At 39.7% G+C, this 17,739-nt stretch overlaps 1 protein-coding gene across 1 annotated transcript in view; it reads right to left on the bottom strand.

Moving 5' to 3' along the window:
• Nucleotides 1–351: 351 nt before the first annotated feature.
• Nucleotides 352–17,739, bottom strand: part of LOC122735249 (V-type proton ATPase subunit S1-like protein) — a 39,912-nt gene continuing 22,524 nt past the window's right edge. Inside the window, exons 4-6 of the mRNA XM_043976619.1 lie at nucleotides 6,569–6,619; nucleotides 4,828–5,068; nucleotides 352–2,737 (exon numbers count right to left, since the gene is read on the bottom strand). Of these exons, the coding sequence (XP_043832554.1) occupies nucleotides 2,432–2,737; nucleotides 4,828–5,068; nucleotides 6,569–6,619 (598 nt within the window). The 3' untranslated portion in view covers nucleotides 352–2,431. The remainder of the gene's footprint in view (nucleotides 2,738–4,827; nucleotides 5,069–6,568; nucleotides 6,620–17,739) is intronic.

The following is a 17,739-nucleotide window of genomic DNA, read 5'->3' as shown; positions in this document are numbered from 1 at the left end:
TCCAGCCTGCCTTGTTTCTAAGGTCTTTTACACCCAATACCTCAGTATGTTATGTCCATTTCAACCCACAACTGGATACCCAATTCTCTACCATCCATCTTTCTACACCCATTGTTTGCCACGCATTTCAGATGACAAAACTAAATTTCAAAGGTGTATTTGCAAGAGAAGGGTATACACATTCAGGAAAGAGATACAAGAATTTAATTAAAGTGCATATATTAACCCTAAAAAGGTCAAAGAGGAAAAGGGAATATATATATATATATATATATATATATATATATATATACAAAAAAAATTTACAGCAGCGCTTTTTGTAATGTTAAAGAACTGGAAATCAAGGGGGTGCCCACCAATTGTGAAAGAGCTGAAAAAAATGATGGTATATGAATATAATAGAATACTACATAAAATTATAAAAGGGACCATTTCAGAGAAACCTGGGAAGACTTATAGGAACTGATGCTGAATGAAGTAAGCAAAATCAGGAAAACAATTTATACCAACATTGTAAAAATAAACAATATTGAAACACTTAAGAACTCTGATCAATGAAAGGATCAATCATGATTCCAGAGAATAAGGAATGCTATCTGAGTCCCGACAGAGGGGTATGAATATGCAAAATGAGATGCATGTTGTGTGGACCTCCATAACATGGAAACTTATCTTGACTGTATTTAATTATTATTAAAGAAAAACTATGGAATGTTTAAAAAAATTTTAAGTGAATATTAAAAAATTACAACTAGCCAGAGAGATGAAGTGATACTTTAGCTTTGTGATGTCATCTTTAATAAAAGTTCCTCAAGCCTAGTTCAGTTTTCATGATTCTTTCTAGTCTGAGAGCACACATCATAACATCTCACTCCCTCCCAGCACCACAGAGAAGATGCTAGCTTCTTGCCCCCCCCTAACCCAGACCCTCCACAGCAGAGCCACATCAGTTTGGTTTCACCCATCTGGGAGTTCTGAATCAAGCTTATTGGTGCATTCTAAAACCCTCAGCTCACTCAGCCAAGGAGAAAGCCTACTAATTGCATGGCAGATTTGGGGATTTCTATATAATCACTGGTTAGTTACCTTCTCTCATCCCTCACCAAATGTATGTGTCTGAAAGATGCAAAAGGCAAGGAAAAGAAAATGTTGTATAGGGTGGCATAACAAGAAAGAAGCCAGAATGTCTCAGCCAAGATAAATGGCATCAGGTCTAGCCTTATAAGTAGGCAACTTGTTTGAAGAGATAAAAGGTTTGAAGAGATAAAAGGATTTCTGACCACTGTTCAGAAATATCAATCCTATTACCTGTATCCCTCCAGCATAGCTTAATTCATATGGTCTTTGAGATTTGAAGGCTTTGGGGTTTCCTAAGACTCTCTCATTAAGATGTCAAAAAAGCCTATAAAAGGGACCTTCTCCAAGCAAATATTTTATTAAGGATTGATAGGATTATTGAGAGTGGGACACAGAATAGATCTGCATGTAGGACATAGACATAAGTGTGAGAGGGAAAAAGAGAGGAAAGGGGGCTTTACAGAAGATATCAGAGGTATCACACAAATGGCCCCATTTCATAATGTTGCCCTGAATGTCAGATCCAATATCAAAAGGTCAGGGATGCCCCCCGCAAAATAAAGTACTCTGCTGGATTCTGGAGTCATCTTCTCTAAATAGGTCAATGAAGATTGCAAAGCTTTTTCTTTTATATTCTTTTCTTTCTTTCTTTCTTTTGGGTTTTGTTTTTTGTTTTTTTTTACAGGGCAATAAGGCTTAAGCAACTTGCCTGGGATCACACAGCTGGTAAATGTCAAGTGTCTGATGTTAGATTTGAACTCAGGTCCTCCTGAATCCAGGGCCAGGGCTCTATCCATTGTACCACCTTGCCCCCTGCAAAGCTTTTTCTCAGCAGACTTTGAAAAGACAAAAATGGTTCCCATTCTACATGGCTTCCTCCTTTTAGGTATATGTTCCCTTTCTTAGGTTCTTTAAACATATTTAGTGGAAATATTTGGAAGCAGAAAACCTGTGTTCCAATTCCATCTGTGCCCCGTAATAACCATCCAGCCTTATCTATAAAATGAAGAGGTTGGACCCTCAGGTCCCGTCTTACTCTAGACTGGTAATGGGGTGCTTGCTTTCTGTGGCTTCAAAGCAAGCTTTGGACCATACAGTGTCTGTTCCAGGAGAATCCTAGTACAAGGCTCAGAGGGCATCTAGGATACTAAGCAGAACAACCAAGGGGTCACTTCTTCTTTTTTTCTTCTTTTCTCCTTTCCTTCCTTCTCTTTTCCATTTTTCCCCTTCTCTTCTTTTCCTTTTAAATCGAGAGTCATCTGATGAAAACCTTTAGCTAATTTGCAAGTAAAATGACACACAAAGTAGCAGAGACAAACCCACAAGCTGGTCGTGCCCGAGGGAGGGAAGACTACTACACATAAATGTTGCAGATGTGCGGGCTTCTCAGCTCATGACAGTCGTGCCCATGGTTCCTCAGTGGCTCCTTCTCTTCCGTGGTCACCTCGAGGTCTTTCATGGGCACAAAGTAGGCAGGCGAAGCTTTGCGGTCATAGTGCCGGTCAAGGGCCTTCAGGTGGATCAGCATGTGCAGGGCATAAGCCAGCACCAGCAGCAGGATCAGGGACATAGCCAGGCCCATCAGAATGGCAGGCGAGAAGAAGGAGGCGCAGTCCCTGGCAGAAGCAAACTGGCCCTCCTTGACATTAAAGCCTTGAATCTGTCAGGAGAAAGAAAAGACCTCAGTTGAACGACTTCACAACCTCAAGCTCATGTTTTAGGGAATGTTCTGAGCTGGAGAACTTTAGGCTGGTGTTGGCTCATAAAAGCCATTTGTATCAGGAGACGCAGTGTTGCATGGTGGAGAGCATGCTGGACTTGGAGTCAGAAAGACCTGGGTTCAAACTCTGCCATTGGCACTTTAACTAGCTGTGTGACCCTGGACAAGGCACATAAGCTCTCTGTTTGCCTCAGTCCCCTTATCTGTAAAAACAGAAATAATAGTAGCACCGCCTCACAAGGTTGTTGTAAGGATCCGCTGAGATAAGATACATATAAGCACCATCTAAACTTAAGCTTTTATATTAGCACTCTAGACCAGGGCTTCTAAAACTTTTTCTATTAACGACCCCACCCCCTTTTTTTTCTGAGCAGGGCAATGGGGGTTAAGTGACTTGCCCAGGGCCACCCAGCTAGTAAATGTCAAGTGTCTGAAGCCGGATTTGAACTCAGGTCCTCCTGAATCCAGGGCCGGTGCTTTATCCACTGTACCATCTAGCTGCCCCCACAACCCCTTTTCAGCCAAGAAGTTTTTATGCAGCCCTGGGCATATAGGTACATAAAATACGTATACAAATCAAACATTTACTGCCAAATTTTTTGCAACCCCCACATTCAGATAAGCAAGCCCATATGGGGTCATGAACCACAGTTTAAGAAGCTTTGCTCTAGAAAATATTTTCTCAAATGTTTAGGCCCATTCAGTTTCATTTGAAACCACTTCTGCCATAATCACTTCTGAAATTCTAACTAAATTTAGATGGGAAACAGGTTCATAAAAATCCAAACTTGCTTAGAATTTTATTGCCATGTTCAGTAATAATAATAATAATAATAATAATAATAATAATAATAATAATAACAACAACAACTACTAACATTTATACAGAGCTTACTATGTGCCAGACACTGCGCTAAGTGCTTTACAATTCTTATCTCATTTGATCTTTACAATAACCCTAGAAAGGAGGTGCTATTATTGCCCCATTTTACAGATAAGGAAACTGAGGCAAACAGAGGTTAAGTGACTTTCCCAGGGTCACACACCTAGTGTCTGATGTGGGATTTGAACTCAGGTCTTCCTGACTCTAGGCCCAGTGTTCTATTGATTGTGTTCTACCTATTAGAGGAGACAAAGCCTATCGATTTCCCTCTCTTTCCCTCAAATTAAAAAAAAAAGTGTACAAGAGAAAGAAGAAGTGGGGGGGGGGGGGAAGAAGTGAGGGAGGGGGAAACCTTAAACTTCTCCCAGGAAAGGCAGAAGTTAGAATAAGCTCCCCTGAGTTTTAAAGTAAGATGACAAGTTGGATAAATAGATTTAGCCCCTTTCCTGAATAAAGATAACTAGGACTGAGAGATTTAGTAGATTATCTCCTGCTCTCAAACTGTGGTGGTGAAAGGAAACTGCTTTGGCCCCTGTGCCTTTGCCCAAATGCTGCGGAAAACTTCTCCGGGGTATTTTTGGCCTCATTCTCACCACCTTCCATTCTGTCACTTCTATGCTTACACTAAATGGCCACTGAGTTACTCAGCCCACAGGAGGACTTCTTATCTTCCCATCCACATGCACAGAGGGGCCTCATTCCCCAGCAGGAAAGGAAATGCTTGTCCAACAAGTGCTCTGACCGGATTGGGCCTCTTCACTCCAGGATGTGACAGTCACTGAACTTCAGATCACAGCCCCATTTTGTCTCCTCTCTGGCTGATTGACATTCCTACTGATAACTATGTAGTGTCTGAATGGAAAACTGATTTCTTTAGAGCCTGACCTTTAAAAATGGAATTGGGGGGGGGGGGAGAGGGAGGCAAAGGAGAGATAGGAAAGGGAGGGAGAAAAGAAAAGGTCAATCCTATATCCCCTTTCATTCATTTATCAGGCAATAAGGGCAAAATATAAACTGGTTTTTAAAGCTGTGGGTCAGATCATCTTCCATCCCTTATCCAAAGCACTAGATTTCAGATGGCTGAATCAATCTCAACATGCAGAGGCCAATCAATGCAAGGATTGGCATTTGGAGTCCAAATTATTACCTGAAAATCAATAAAAGTGACTTCCCATAGCCTTGAGACATCATTTGTGGAGCTAGGCACCAAAAGTGCATCATATCTCTGCAGACTGCTGACATGCTGACAGTGATAGGAATACTTTGATGGAGCATGGATGCGAGTTGCCTTAAAAGTTGCTTGGATTGAATTATTATAAAGAATCTGAACTCTGTGTAAACTAAACCAGCTCTGAACAGACAATCTGTTATAGTTGATCAAGATGAATCTGAAAAGAATTTCAAAACCAAGAATTAACAAAGGCACGATGCTTAAATAGTAGCTAATTGTCGTCTAGAGATGGAGCAACAGCGCCCTCTCTTGTCATGTTTAAGAACTGACTCTGGGCAAAGCTTTCAGGCGGAGGCTCTGAAGCAATCCCTAAAATGGTCCTTTGATCCCCCTTGGAAAAGGAAGAGAGAGGAAAGGAGAGATAGAGGGTTACGTAGAAGAAGAAGAGGAGGGAGATCAGGAAAAGAGAGGAGGAGGAGAGAGAATGAAAAGGGGCAGGGAAAGGGAGAAAGAAAAGAGGAGAGGAGGAGAGAGGGGAAGGAAGAACAAGGGAGGAGATAGAAAGAGAGAAGCAGAAGGGGAGAAGGAAAAGGGGAAATGATGAAGGAGAGGGAGAGAAAGGAAACAAGAGGGGGAGAAAGCATGAAAGAGCTCAGGAAGTTTAAAAAATGCTGACAGATTTTTCTAAAAATCAAGACCTTATATAAATGAGAAAAACCATCATTCATATATAAAAATTGACCTGTGTTATGCTTGGCTATTGGAAGTAGGGGCCTTCTTTGAATGTAGCATAGCTTTGAAAATCACTAATAAATTAGCTCATCCTCATATCTAATGGCTGCATTCCAGTTATTTTAAAGATAAAAATGCTAAACTCAGCTTTATAAATTGACACTTTCTCACCCAATAAATCAATGTGACCTAGTATCCAGAGTTGCTATGCCAGGATTACCAGAGACACCACACACACACACACACACACACACTGCCTCCCAGTGACAGGCCAATATTTTAAAAGGGCAGAATAAAAAAGTCCTTTTCTGGAATCAAAGGATAATATATCCAGAAAAGACCTTGAAGATTAGCTAGCCCTGCTTTCTTCTCTTTTATAATTTACTTATTCTCCATATAAAGCCACTCCAAATTAGGGTTTGTTTGTTTGTTTGTTTTTTACATCAACAGCTATCACTTGCCAATATAAACCAGCAACTGCAGCCACACTGAGGTCCTTGGTATCCCCAGTTATTCATTTTAATTAGTCATCTTCTCTAAGTGTACTTCCATGTTGGGCCTGCTGTACTCCACCCCACCCCCATATACATGTAAAATTTACCTGTAGATAAAGGCCTGCTTTTCAATTATAGCCACTTTTCACTATCACCATCAAATACTCTTTAAGAATCTTGTCTTGTATGGCTCAATGATCAGTGCTATATAGAACAATTCATATAGTCACAGCATCTGCCCTCCAGCAGCTGTCAGCCTGAGGTTAAAAGTTATCATTGGCATGCCTGCATCACTATGAGTTGGTGATGATAATAAAAGGCATGAATGGATGTACCAGGAAGAAACTGGGGCGGGGAGGAGAAATACTGGAGGATCCCATGGGTCAGAGTTATAGACTTCTTAGTAATAAAGTACATATAAGTTTTCTTGTTCCTTTGTCCCCATTAAAGTATCTATCAGTAATGTAAAAAAGGTTAAAAAATGTACATACCTGATGTCAAGTCCTTTTAGATTGTCAATATCACCAAATTTCAGGGAAAGCCTGGGGAAAGAGTAAAACACACTAAACATCAAATTAAAATAATAAAAGAGGGGGGCAGCTAGGTGGTGCAGTGGATAAAGCACTGGCCCTGGATTCAGGAGTACCTGAGTTCAAATCTGGCCTCAGACACTTGACACTTACTAGCTGTGTGACCCTGGGCAAGTCACTTAACCCTCATTGCCCTGCCAAAAAAAAAAAAAAAGATGAAAAATAAAATAATAAATAAAGTTAAAAAAATAATAAAAGAAACTGAAATGGGAAAGGATGAAGCTTCTAAAACATAAGGTAAAAAAGTATTACATTTGAAACAAAGAAGGGCAACTAGGTGGCACAGTGGATAGAGCACAGGCCCTGGAATCAGGAGTACCTGAGTTCAAATCCAGCCTTAGATTCTTGACACTTCCTAGCTGTGTGACCCTGGGCAAGTCACTTAACCCCAATTGCCTCATCAAAAAAATTAAAAAATTTAAAAAAAAATTTGAAACAAAGCAAGCTAACCCTGGCCTATGAAAAAATGGTTAAATGCTTCTCGGCTTGGTACTAAAAAGAGAAAACACAATAGAAGTGGGCTTCAGCTTGTCAAGTTGAAAAAAAAAGTCAGCTAGAGTAAAACCTGATTGATTCGAGTCCCATTAATTCGAGATTGAGACTGAGCTGGTTTACTTTGACCACTTACATGGGTGATGGGGGTGGGGGGTAATGTTTGTTAAGCAAATTAATGTTACCAAGATTATTAAGGCAATATTGTACCTCCTTAAGAGATCAAATAGTTTTCAAGAGCTTTGCAAAATCCATCTATGAATTACTGATATGCTAATCATTCTATAGTGGGAGTAACTGAGTGTTGGCAATGTGGAAGTAGATGTACAAGAGAGGAAGTTGAAAAGAAGACTTGAGAATAGGGGAGGGGAAGGGAATAAGTAATTTTTTAACACTGTGTGCTAGGCACTACGTTAAGCACTTAGCAAATATTATCTCATTAGATCCTCACAACAACCCATAATACTATTATTCCCATTTTACAGTTGAGGAAAATGAGGAAGGCAGGAGTTAAGTGACTAACCCAGGCAGGGTCACACAGCTAGGAAGTGTCTGAGGCTGGATTTGAACTTGGATCTTCTTGACTCAAGGTCTGGCACACTATCCATTGTACCAACTAACTACCTCAAGTTACACAAGTGAACAGGGGATGGACCAAGTAATTACAAGAAAGGCACCAGCACACACAGTAGAGCTAAGACCCAGATCTGTTGTCAGTATATAGAGAAATAAGGTGGGATTCCTGGGAAAGAAATTCTAAGAGGTACAGGATACTGCACACTAACTCTTTTACCTCTGGGCCTTATGACTTCTGAAGTGACCATCTCCTCCTACTCTTCCTCCTCTTCTAGAGAATCAGTTATTAAAGGGGAATGAGATTCTACTTGTTGGAGACTGTATCCATTTTTGTATGGGTGCAAAAAAGTGGCATTATTTGATTCCTTTTCCTCGCATTTATGTTGTTTCATTGCTTGGTTAAATGCTTTTGCAGGGGCAGCTAGGTGACACAGTGGATAGAGTACAGGGCCTAGAGTCAGGAAGACACACCTTCCTAAGTTCAAATCTGACCTCAGACACTTACTAGCTACCTGTGAGACCCTGGGCAAGTCAATTAACCCTGTTTGCCTCAGTTCCCTCATTTGTTTTTTGTTTTGTTTTGGTGAGGCAATTGGGGTTAAGTGACTTGTCCAGGGTCACACATTTAGTAAGTGTTAAGTGTCTGAGGTCGGATTTGAACTCAGGTCCTCCTGACTCCAGGGCCAGTGCTCTATCCACTGCACCACCTAGCTGCCCCACAGTTCCCTCATTTGTAAAATGAGCTAGAGAAGGAAATGGCAAAATACTCCAGTATCTTTGCCAAGAAAACCTCCAATGGGATCATGAAGAGGCAGACACGACTGAAAAACCAAAAATGGTTTGGCCTATAGAATGAACTGATAAAATGTTCAGGTAATGATTTAATATCTGATTCTCCCTCCTGCAATATAACTGCAATGAAACTGGGACTATTTAAAGTTATTGTCATTCTTATCTATTTACAAAACTTAAGTCTATAAAAGGACTTCTATTTGGAGCAGTTTGTTCTTTCAATGTAAATCAACATATATGACTGAAAGCAATTTAATTCAGTATCCACTTAATTAAGCACTCACTAAAAGCAGAGAACTACTGTAGAAAATACAAAATATGAATAAAAGGGGACAGCTAGGTGGCGCAGTGGATAAAGCACCAGCCCTGGATTCGGGAGGACCTGAGTTCAAATTTGACCCCAGACACTTGACATATACTATCTGTGTGACCCCGGGCAAGTCACTTAACCCTCATTGCCCTGCAAAATTAATTAATTAATTAATTAATTAAATTAAAATAAATATCAGTAAAAGGCAATTCCTAACTCCATTGAGCTTACAAGTCCAATGAAGGTTTATTTTCAAAATTTCCCAATCCAAATACTTCATTTATTCAAAGGGCCTCCCCCTTATTCTCCCAAATTTTTGAAGCTTTACTAATACTGTAATGCAGGCATTTTTTACTAATGGAGCTCCAGAAATATTTATGGGGCACAAGGGCCTCTAAGCCCCAGCGAGGCAGCTCATGGAGTAGTGTTTCAGCTTAGGTCTTAACCATTTAAAAAACTACCCAATCTTCTGATCTACTAAAAACCAAGGAAAACCTAATCTCCATGCTGATCAGGCTCTCTGCACCCATGCACTTACTAGGACAGTTGATTAGATTTCAAATAGCATTTATATGTCAAATAGCATTTGTGATTAGTTACTGGGAAAATAGGATTATAAATTTAGAGATTGAAGGGACCTTACACTTCACTGAGTCAAACCCTTATCTTGTTTTATTGTTGTTTGTCCTTCATTCTTGAAGAAGAGCATGACAGATATCATGACTTGCCGTGAATTGGATTTTAGTGAGGCAGGGCTATGCAAAGTCATTAGCCACACTCTCTCCTCCAGAACCATCTGGTCCAGTGGCAAGATATTTTATCAGGATGACTGGAGATGGCCCTAGATGTTTAAGGCAATTGGGGTTAAGTGACTTTACCCAACATCACACAGCTAGTATGTGAGGTGAGATTTGAACTCAGATACTCCCAACTTCAGTGCTCTATCCACTGCACCACGTAGCTACCCCTAAGCATCTTAGAAACCCTCACCTTACAAAGGAGAAAACTGAGTTCCCAAGAGGTTGAATGATGTGTCCAATGTCACAGAGATACCATTTGTCAGAGTAAGGATTCAAATCCAGGACTATATGTCTTTACTCTAAAACCAGCATTCTTTCCACTGTACTATGCTTGGATGCAAGCTAGCAAGCCTGCTGCATGTTAATAAACATATGGCCTGCTTTAAGAATTTTAAACCCAGAAGCAGTGGACCAGAATAATTTGAAAACTTTAGCTCCCCTACTTTCTAAAGCATGTCTGTCCCCTCTGCCAAGCCACCCTTAGAGCCAGATTCTGTCTTTTCTAGGATCTTGCTGCCTAAGCATGAAATTTACCCAGATGCCTAGCCTATGCTGTGTTTGGTATGCTGCCCTCACTTTTTCAAAAACGATTCCCTTTGTGACTCCTTCTGCCAGGAGTTATCTTCTCCTTGAACATTTTGTTACCAAGAGCAAAATGTGGTAATTTTTTTTTTAAAGCCACACTTTTTTACCTTACATGGTTATATTTGCTTGGATTTGTTCCTTCACCATTAGGAGTCTTGAGGAAATGAGGATCTGAGTCACTTTCTTACCAACAATGGTAGCAGCATGTCACTACAAAGAATCTGGACAATCAACTGCATTGGACTCAAGCCTTCCCTGGAGTCTCAGCATCTGAATCTGAAGGTCTCAACTTCTCCAGGAGTCTCATAGTGTAACTCTCTTCTTCTGTTTCTCAGTAAAGTTTCTATTGGCACTTACAGCGCAAGGGAAAGGGTAGCAATCTGAAGTGGTTCCATGCAAGATGGAAAATCAAATGGCACCCAAGCAACTGGAATCAATGTCATGTACTAAAGTTTGTCTAACATGGGGGCAGCTAGGTGGTGAAGTGGATAAAGCACTGGCCCTGGATTCAGGAAGACCTCAGTTCAAATCCAGACACTTGATACCACTAGCTGTGTAACCCTGGGCAAGTCACTTAACCCTCATTGCCCCACCAAAAAAAAAAGTTTGTCCAACAGGTAGTTAAGTATCCTGTGTAGGAATAATAGGGTCAAAGTCAGAACTTAGTTTACACATCCCAGGACTTCAATGGATCTGGTAGCTCATCAGCAGTATAGTAGAAAGAATCCAGGATTTCAAACCTAACTTGAAATCCCAGCGCAGACATTCATGGTTATTTCTTCCTCCTATGGCACAGATCACAGCTCATCCCTGCCTTCCCACACAGGGCGACTCTTATTCGTGGCTTTCTATAACATTTCATCAGTTCATCTCAGTATTAAATTAGAAGGTATAGAACTAATCAGATTTTTGTAAGCTGATTTTCTTTTCAAGACTGTATTTAGACAAAGTAAAAACAACTTAATCCTCCAAAGAGAATCTACTAAATGTTCTAGGGGGCTCTCCTTCAGTTTATTTAACATTTTATGGGTATAAAGGCAGTTGTCCACCTGTCACCCATGACAAGCCCACTTCCTCACAAATCATATACTTCCTGGATGATTCCCTTCACTTCTTTCATGTAAGTCATTATTGAAAATGCCACAACCTTCATATGTCTACAATGTGTTTCTGTATTGCCCTTTGATTGCCCCATGATTTTAATTCTTCATAGATTGAATTGTTCTACTAGTTGCAGTCAAATTGTGTCTCTGGGACACAATTAATGCACCCAAATAATGATTTGTGTGTGTGTCAAACAGCAGCTTGGGATTATTTAAACTGAAGCATAATTTCTCAAATTCAATTCATTCCACACGAGTCCTTTATATTATATTATGCTATATCATATTATATTTATTATATTATTATCATGTTATACTATCTCCTTCATATTCAAGATCTCCTATAATATTCAATCATAGATCATTTCCCATGTGCATTGACTATCTACAATCTGTCTAATGATGGACTGACTATTCATGACTATATCAGAGTCTGACCAATAGGTATTTTTCATCCATTTGGTCTTTCCTATGTAGACTACTAGACTTATCCCTGAGTAACTGGGGAATCTCATTTAGTACTTCCTGTAGTATTCGTGGGTTTGATGAAATCAACAAAATGTTATCCACAACTAATTGCATCTGGATCACTTCGGTATCAATAGAGAATCCTTCTTCCATATGGGCCCTATGCAGGACCTGTGACAGTGGTTAACAACTTTGGGGAACGTATGTCTCCCTCACTTGAAAAAATGATCTAAGAATTATTAAGCAATATTATTTCTGTTGTTACATCTTTCAATAAATCTTGTACAACTGATATTTGTATACATGGGAGACTTTTTTAGGAGAGTCTTTTAAGGATACATTTTGCTCGGCAGCATCAAAGACTTTTTAATAGTCAATAAGTAATAAACATAGTAGGATCTTAAATTTTCTATATATTTCAGTAAAATACATGACTGTAAAGATATAACTTGGGGCAGCTAGGTGGCGCAGTGGATAAAGCACCGGCCCTGGAGTCAGGAGTACCTGAGTTCAAATCCGGCCTCAGACACTTAACACTTACTAGCTGTGTGACCCTGGGCAAGTCACTTAACCCCAATTGCCTTACCGAAAAAAAAAAAAAGATATAACTTGCCATAGAATTATTTTTTTCTGCAAAAGCCTGTCCCCTACTCATATTTTCATCAAAGTTATCTTGACTCTCTTAAAGGATAGATCACTCTCATAAAGATTTTCTACAGCAGAAAAAACAAGTATAGGAGTTAGTAGTTATTGAAGTTACTTTGGTTGCCATTTGGGGGAAAAAAATCCTTTCATTCTAATCATTAAGCATCCTCCACTCTCAGATATGTTGAAAATTTCTCCTTCAATGCTTTCAAAATTATGTCATTTCCTATATGGCTTTTTTCTGTTTATTCTTGGTCTAGTCCAGCTTTGCTTCCTGTCTTTGCCTTCTGTGATTTAGAACCATATCAGCTTTTTCACATACCACGTTTGGGACTCAGACATTAAAGTTGAAGGGTAGTGGTTTTTCTGTCATTAATGATAACAATAGTTGGTTGTAAAAAATGCTCATAGAGGGGTTGCATTTTTAAAAGCTTCATTGATGCTTATTGTTTTCAAAATAGTCATTTCCCCTTAAACCCCACCTCTACTGAACTCTCCCTTGTAGCAAAGGAAAAAAAATAAGCAAAACCAACTAACACAGTGACAATATTTGATTCATACACCACATTTTACATCCTAAGTTCCCCCACCTTTCTAATGAAAAAAGAGAATGGAACACATTTCATTATTGGTTCTCCAGGCCCAAGACTGGACATTCCAACTAATCAGAGTTCAACTGCCTTCTGTCATTATGTTTCTTTTTCTTTCTTTCTTTTTTTTGGGGGCTTTTTACCTCCTTATAGTTTTATCTATAAAACTCTAGGAATAACAGCTATGATTTCTACAGCTCTCTAAGGTTTGCAAAGCATTTAATATCTCATTTGCTTCTCACAACAACCCTGAGAGGTGTTTATTATTTTCTCCATTTTACAGATGAGGAAACTGAGGCAGAAAAAGACTAAATGACTTACCTGGAGTCAGGCAGCCAGTAAATACCTCAGACTATATGGGGGGGGGCAGAGCAACGAGGGTTAAGTGACTTGTGCAGGGTCACACAACTAGTAAGTGTCCAGTGCCTGAGGCCAGATCTGAACTCAGGTCCTCCTGAATCCAGGGCTGGTGTTTTAGCCACTGCACCACCTAGCTGCCCCCCTCAGACTACATTTGAACACAGGTCTTCCTAACTTCAGATCCACTGCTCTATCCATTGCTTTTAGTTATGTTTCACACCAATTTTTCTACACATTCCCTCTACTACTCTTCCCTCTTGTGAGGTGATATGGCTCAAGATTGTTCACCTTCTTCCTTCATAGCACTTTGTAAATCAGACATCCCCTGGAGTATTAATTTCAGTTCTGGGTACCACAGTTTAAAGACACTGATAAGCTAGAAAACATACAGAGACGGTGAAAGAACCTGAACCCTACATGGAGATGTCTAACTGGGCCTATGCAGCCTGGAGAAAAGAAATCTCAGATGGGCACGAGATCAGAATTCAAGCACTTGGAAAGGCTGTCTTGTGCAAAAAGGATTAGATTGGATCTGTTTGGTCCCAGAGGGCAGAACCAGGACCAAAGTGAAAAAGTTACAAAGAGGTCAACAAGGCTTGATTTTAGGAAAAACTTCCCAAGAATTAAAGCTTTCCAAAACTGAAGTGGTAAGTGCCCCATTCCTCGGATGTCTTCAGGCAGAAGCTGAATGAGCCCTTGTTGGGAATGTTATAGTGGGGATTCCTTTCATGTATCTGTTGGACCAGATGGCGGCTGAAGTCCCTTTCAATTCTCCAGTTCTGTAATTCTGTGGGTTTCTAGACTATAATGGCATTGCTCTTGGCTTTTCCGTATCTCTGTGACTCAAAACATTTATTGGCTTGTGATTTGGAGGTTGTTTCTTCATTTCTTCATTGTGGCCATTGTTTATATTGGTTAAACATCTATAGAAATTTTATGATAGTCCAATACCTCTGCATATTATTATTATAAGTAACAACAATAATAAACCAACATTATATATGTATCCTCCACTATTATATTTCTCCAGTGCTGCATTGTATGTCAGTAACTCTGGATTTTCTTAGGTAATGCCAGGAGGGCACAAACTTTGGCTAGTCCTATGAAGCTAGAAAGCCTCCCCAAATGGGCTGTATGTCTGCCATCTTTGATCCAGGCTAGTTGAATCCAGAGAGGCTCATTACCAGGTTAGCAACTGGGAAACAAAGTTTCCAACCATAGTAACTTTCGAAGAACATCTACCAAATGATTGTAAGATGATTATCTTGCTTTGGTGAAGGGAGTATTCATACCAATGAAATCATGACTCTTTGAAGTATTGAAATGAGTTTATTCTTAGAGCACTCAACTGTGTAATGAGCATTTTCCCATGCATTATCTCATTTGATTTCTACAATAGTTCTGTAAGGTAGGCAGGGTATTGTTGTTGTTGTTGGTGGTGGTGGTGGTGGTGGTAGTGGTGGTGGTAGTGGTATTCTGATTTTGCAGATGACAAAACTGAGAATTAGAGAGTTTTAGTATCATGCCTAAGGTAACCTAGCTGAGTGGCAGAATCAAGACTAAAAGCCAGGTCTTCTGATACCAATCAAGAACTCTTTGATAAAGCATTGTTCTTTTAAGTGATAATATCTGTTTGCTGACATTATCTCAGATTGCTATAGAATTGGTGGATGGACTCCCATCTTCTGAGCAAACTAATGGTGGCATTACAACTCTGGGGATCATCTGAGCATGTGGCAGAATTACTCTGTATATTTTTCCTTCCTAGTGTTCTATACATTATCCTAACTTCCATGTGAAAACAGTAAATAATTAACAAGGACATTCTGAATGTTTCTATTAAAAAAAATTAGGGGCAGCTAGGTGGTGCAGTGGATAGAGCACCAGCCCTGGATTCAGGAGGGCCTGAGTTCAAATCCAGCCTCAGACACTTAACACTTACTAGGTGTGTGTCCCTGGGCAAGTCACTTAACCCCAAATGTCTCGCTAAAAAATAAATAAAGAGCTTTTGTGATCTGAAGGCTTCAGTGGTTTCTAAGGGTCCTGAAGACACCACAAGCAGAAGGAGGTCTGGTTCCTTTCAAAAGTAGCCAGAGGGGCAGGAAAATAACTGCCCTGTCTTTCTTCTCCTAACCACAGAATGGAGAAGAGGTCCGTGCACTAGCTAGGGGGCAAGAAAATAATAGACAAGCAGCCTCCTTTGTACAAAGCAACAGCTAAGAAAGACCTGGGGGTTATGGTATGAGGCAAAAGCTATCAGCTATCACTGAGGTCATTACTAGATATCACCTGGAAGGAGAGTTAAAAATGTTGATCTTGGTGGAACCTAAACTATTACTTAATACTTATTAATAGCAATGCTATTAAGAATAACATAAGGGGGCAGCTAGGTGGTGCTGTGGATAAAGCACCCGCCCTGGATTCAGGAGGACCTGAGTTCAAATCCAACGTCAGACACTTGATACTTACTAGTTGTGTGACCCTGGGCAAGTCACTTAACCCTCATTGACCCACCAAGAAAAAAGAAAGAAAGAAAGAATAACGTAAGAAGCCAATTTGGGCTTGGAAATGTATGTCAACATAATAATTTGGTTTATCTTTCATGAAAAAATGTATAAAAGTGAGGGGTGAAGTTCAGGTTGAAAAAGGTATTTCAGACTAAAATATTTATATAAAAACATAATTGTACATTCCATGCAATTACCCATTTATAGGAACCACCCATTTACCAGTAGCTAAGCATAATCTCACTGCACCACTTAAGACCATTCAAAGTCAATCATATCACAGTCTTTGAAAAGGTAGTTCACAGCCACATAAATGTTAAATTACCTATGACATGAGCTAAGCAAAATAAATCACTGACACCATTAGAAGGTACTTATAAGACATCTTTTATGTGGCAGTCTTTAAAAATCCTAAAAAAGTAGAGGGGTTCACTCCTGGTTATTTTCTGGAAAATGTTTCCTGACTTTGGAGAATTAGTTCCCAGTTTGTTTATTTTACTTGGTTTAAGTTAAAATTAGTAATCCTCAGCATTATGAATGATTGATTCTAAATGACTTTCTGAAGTCTTAATATTTGAAAGAGGAATGCTTGTCTGCAAACTGGCAGGTACCATGTATGGAAGTTACTTTGATGTAGCAGAACAAACACTGGACTTAGATTCAGAAGGCCTGGGTTCAAGATTTGCCTCCCCTAAATGGGTCTTACAGTACTTAGCACTCTCAACTTCCCAGGGCTTTATGAGGAAAGAACTTTGCAAACTGTAGCATGTCATAGAAATGTGAGCTAGTGTTAGTAGATCTGCTGTGCATGTTTATCTAGTCCATCCCCAACCTAAAGACATCCATGGCTTTAGGGGACAAGAAGGAACTCCATCACCTCTGCACTGTTCTTGGAAATGAAGGGCAAAGGGAGCTCCCATTGCCTTAAGTTGGAGCACAGACAAACATTTCACATAGAAAATATAAATGGCAAAAAGGGGGGGGGAGCAGCTAGGTGGCACAATGGATAAAGCACTGGCCCTGGATTCAGGAGGACCTGGGTTCAAATTCAGCTTCAGACACTTGACACTTAACTAGCTATGTGACCCCAGGCAAGTCACTTAACCTTCATTGCCCCATTACATATGTGTATGTATGCGTGTGTGTGTGTGTATAGATAAATAGATATCTATATCTATATATCTATGTCTATGTATGTATGTATGTGTATATATATATATGTATGTGTGTGTATGTGTATGTGTGTGTGTGTGTGTGTGTGTGTGTGTGTATATATATATACACATATATATATGGCGATCAGGTTTTGCTATTTTATTCACTTGAAAGACAACCTGGCTTAGTGCATAAACAGGTAGACTTGAAACCAGGTTCAAGTCCTGCCTCTGACACTTTAATGACTGTGTGACCCCGGGCAAGTCACTTAACTTCTAAGACTCGAAGTTGCAAATAAAATGCTGACCTTCATTGTTAGAGTGAGTTTCTTCACCTGAGTTCCTTATAACAGTGGAATCACAGTTCTAGTTACTATCCATAGATTATTATACAAATTCAGCAAACATATATTAAATGCTTTGGGGGGAGGGCTATCCCAGGAACCTAACAACTAAAATATTGTTCCTTTGAGAAAGATGTATTTCAAGTTCCACACAACCAACTTAGAAGCAAAAGTTTGGGATTTAATCCATTTACAAGTAGGGGACTCATATACAGAACCAAGTGTGGCACTTCTTCCCTTATATCATGCTATCTTCTATGCAAGGAAACCTGCCTGTTTATAGATAAGCAATTCATATTTTCACTTTGACTTGAACCAAAGAGAATGTCCACACAAAAGATAAGAT

Source organism: Dromiciops gliroides, chromosome 1 (genome assembly GCF_019393635.1).
Source record: "Dromiciops gliroides isolate mDroGli1 chromosome 1, mDroGli1.pri, whole genome shotgun sequence".
In the NCBI taxonomy this organism is placed as follows: domain Eukaryota; kingdom Metazoa; phylum Chordata; class Mammalia; order Microbiotheria; family Microbiotheriidae; genus Dromiciops; species Dromiciops gliroides.
Note: the sequence above shows the minus strand (reverse complement) of the source record. Positions and strands in the feature narration are given on the sequence as shown.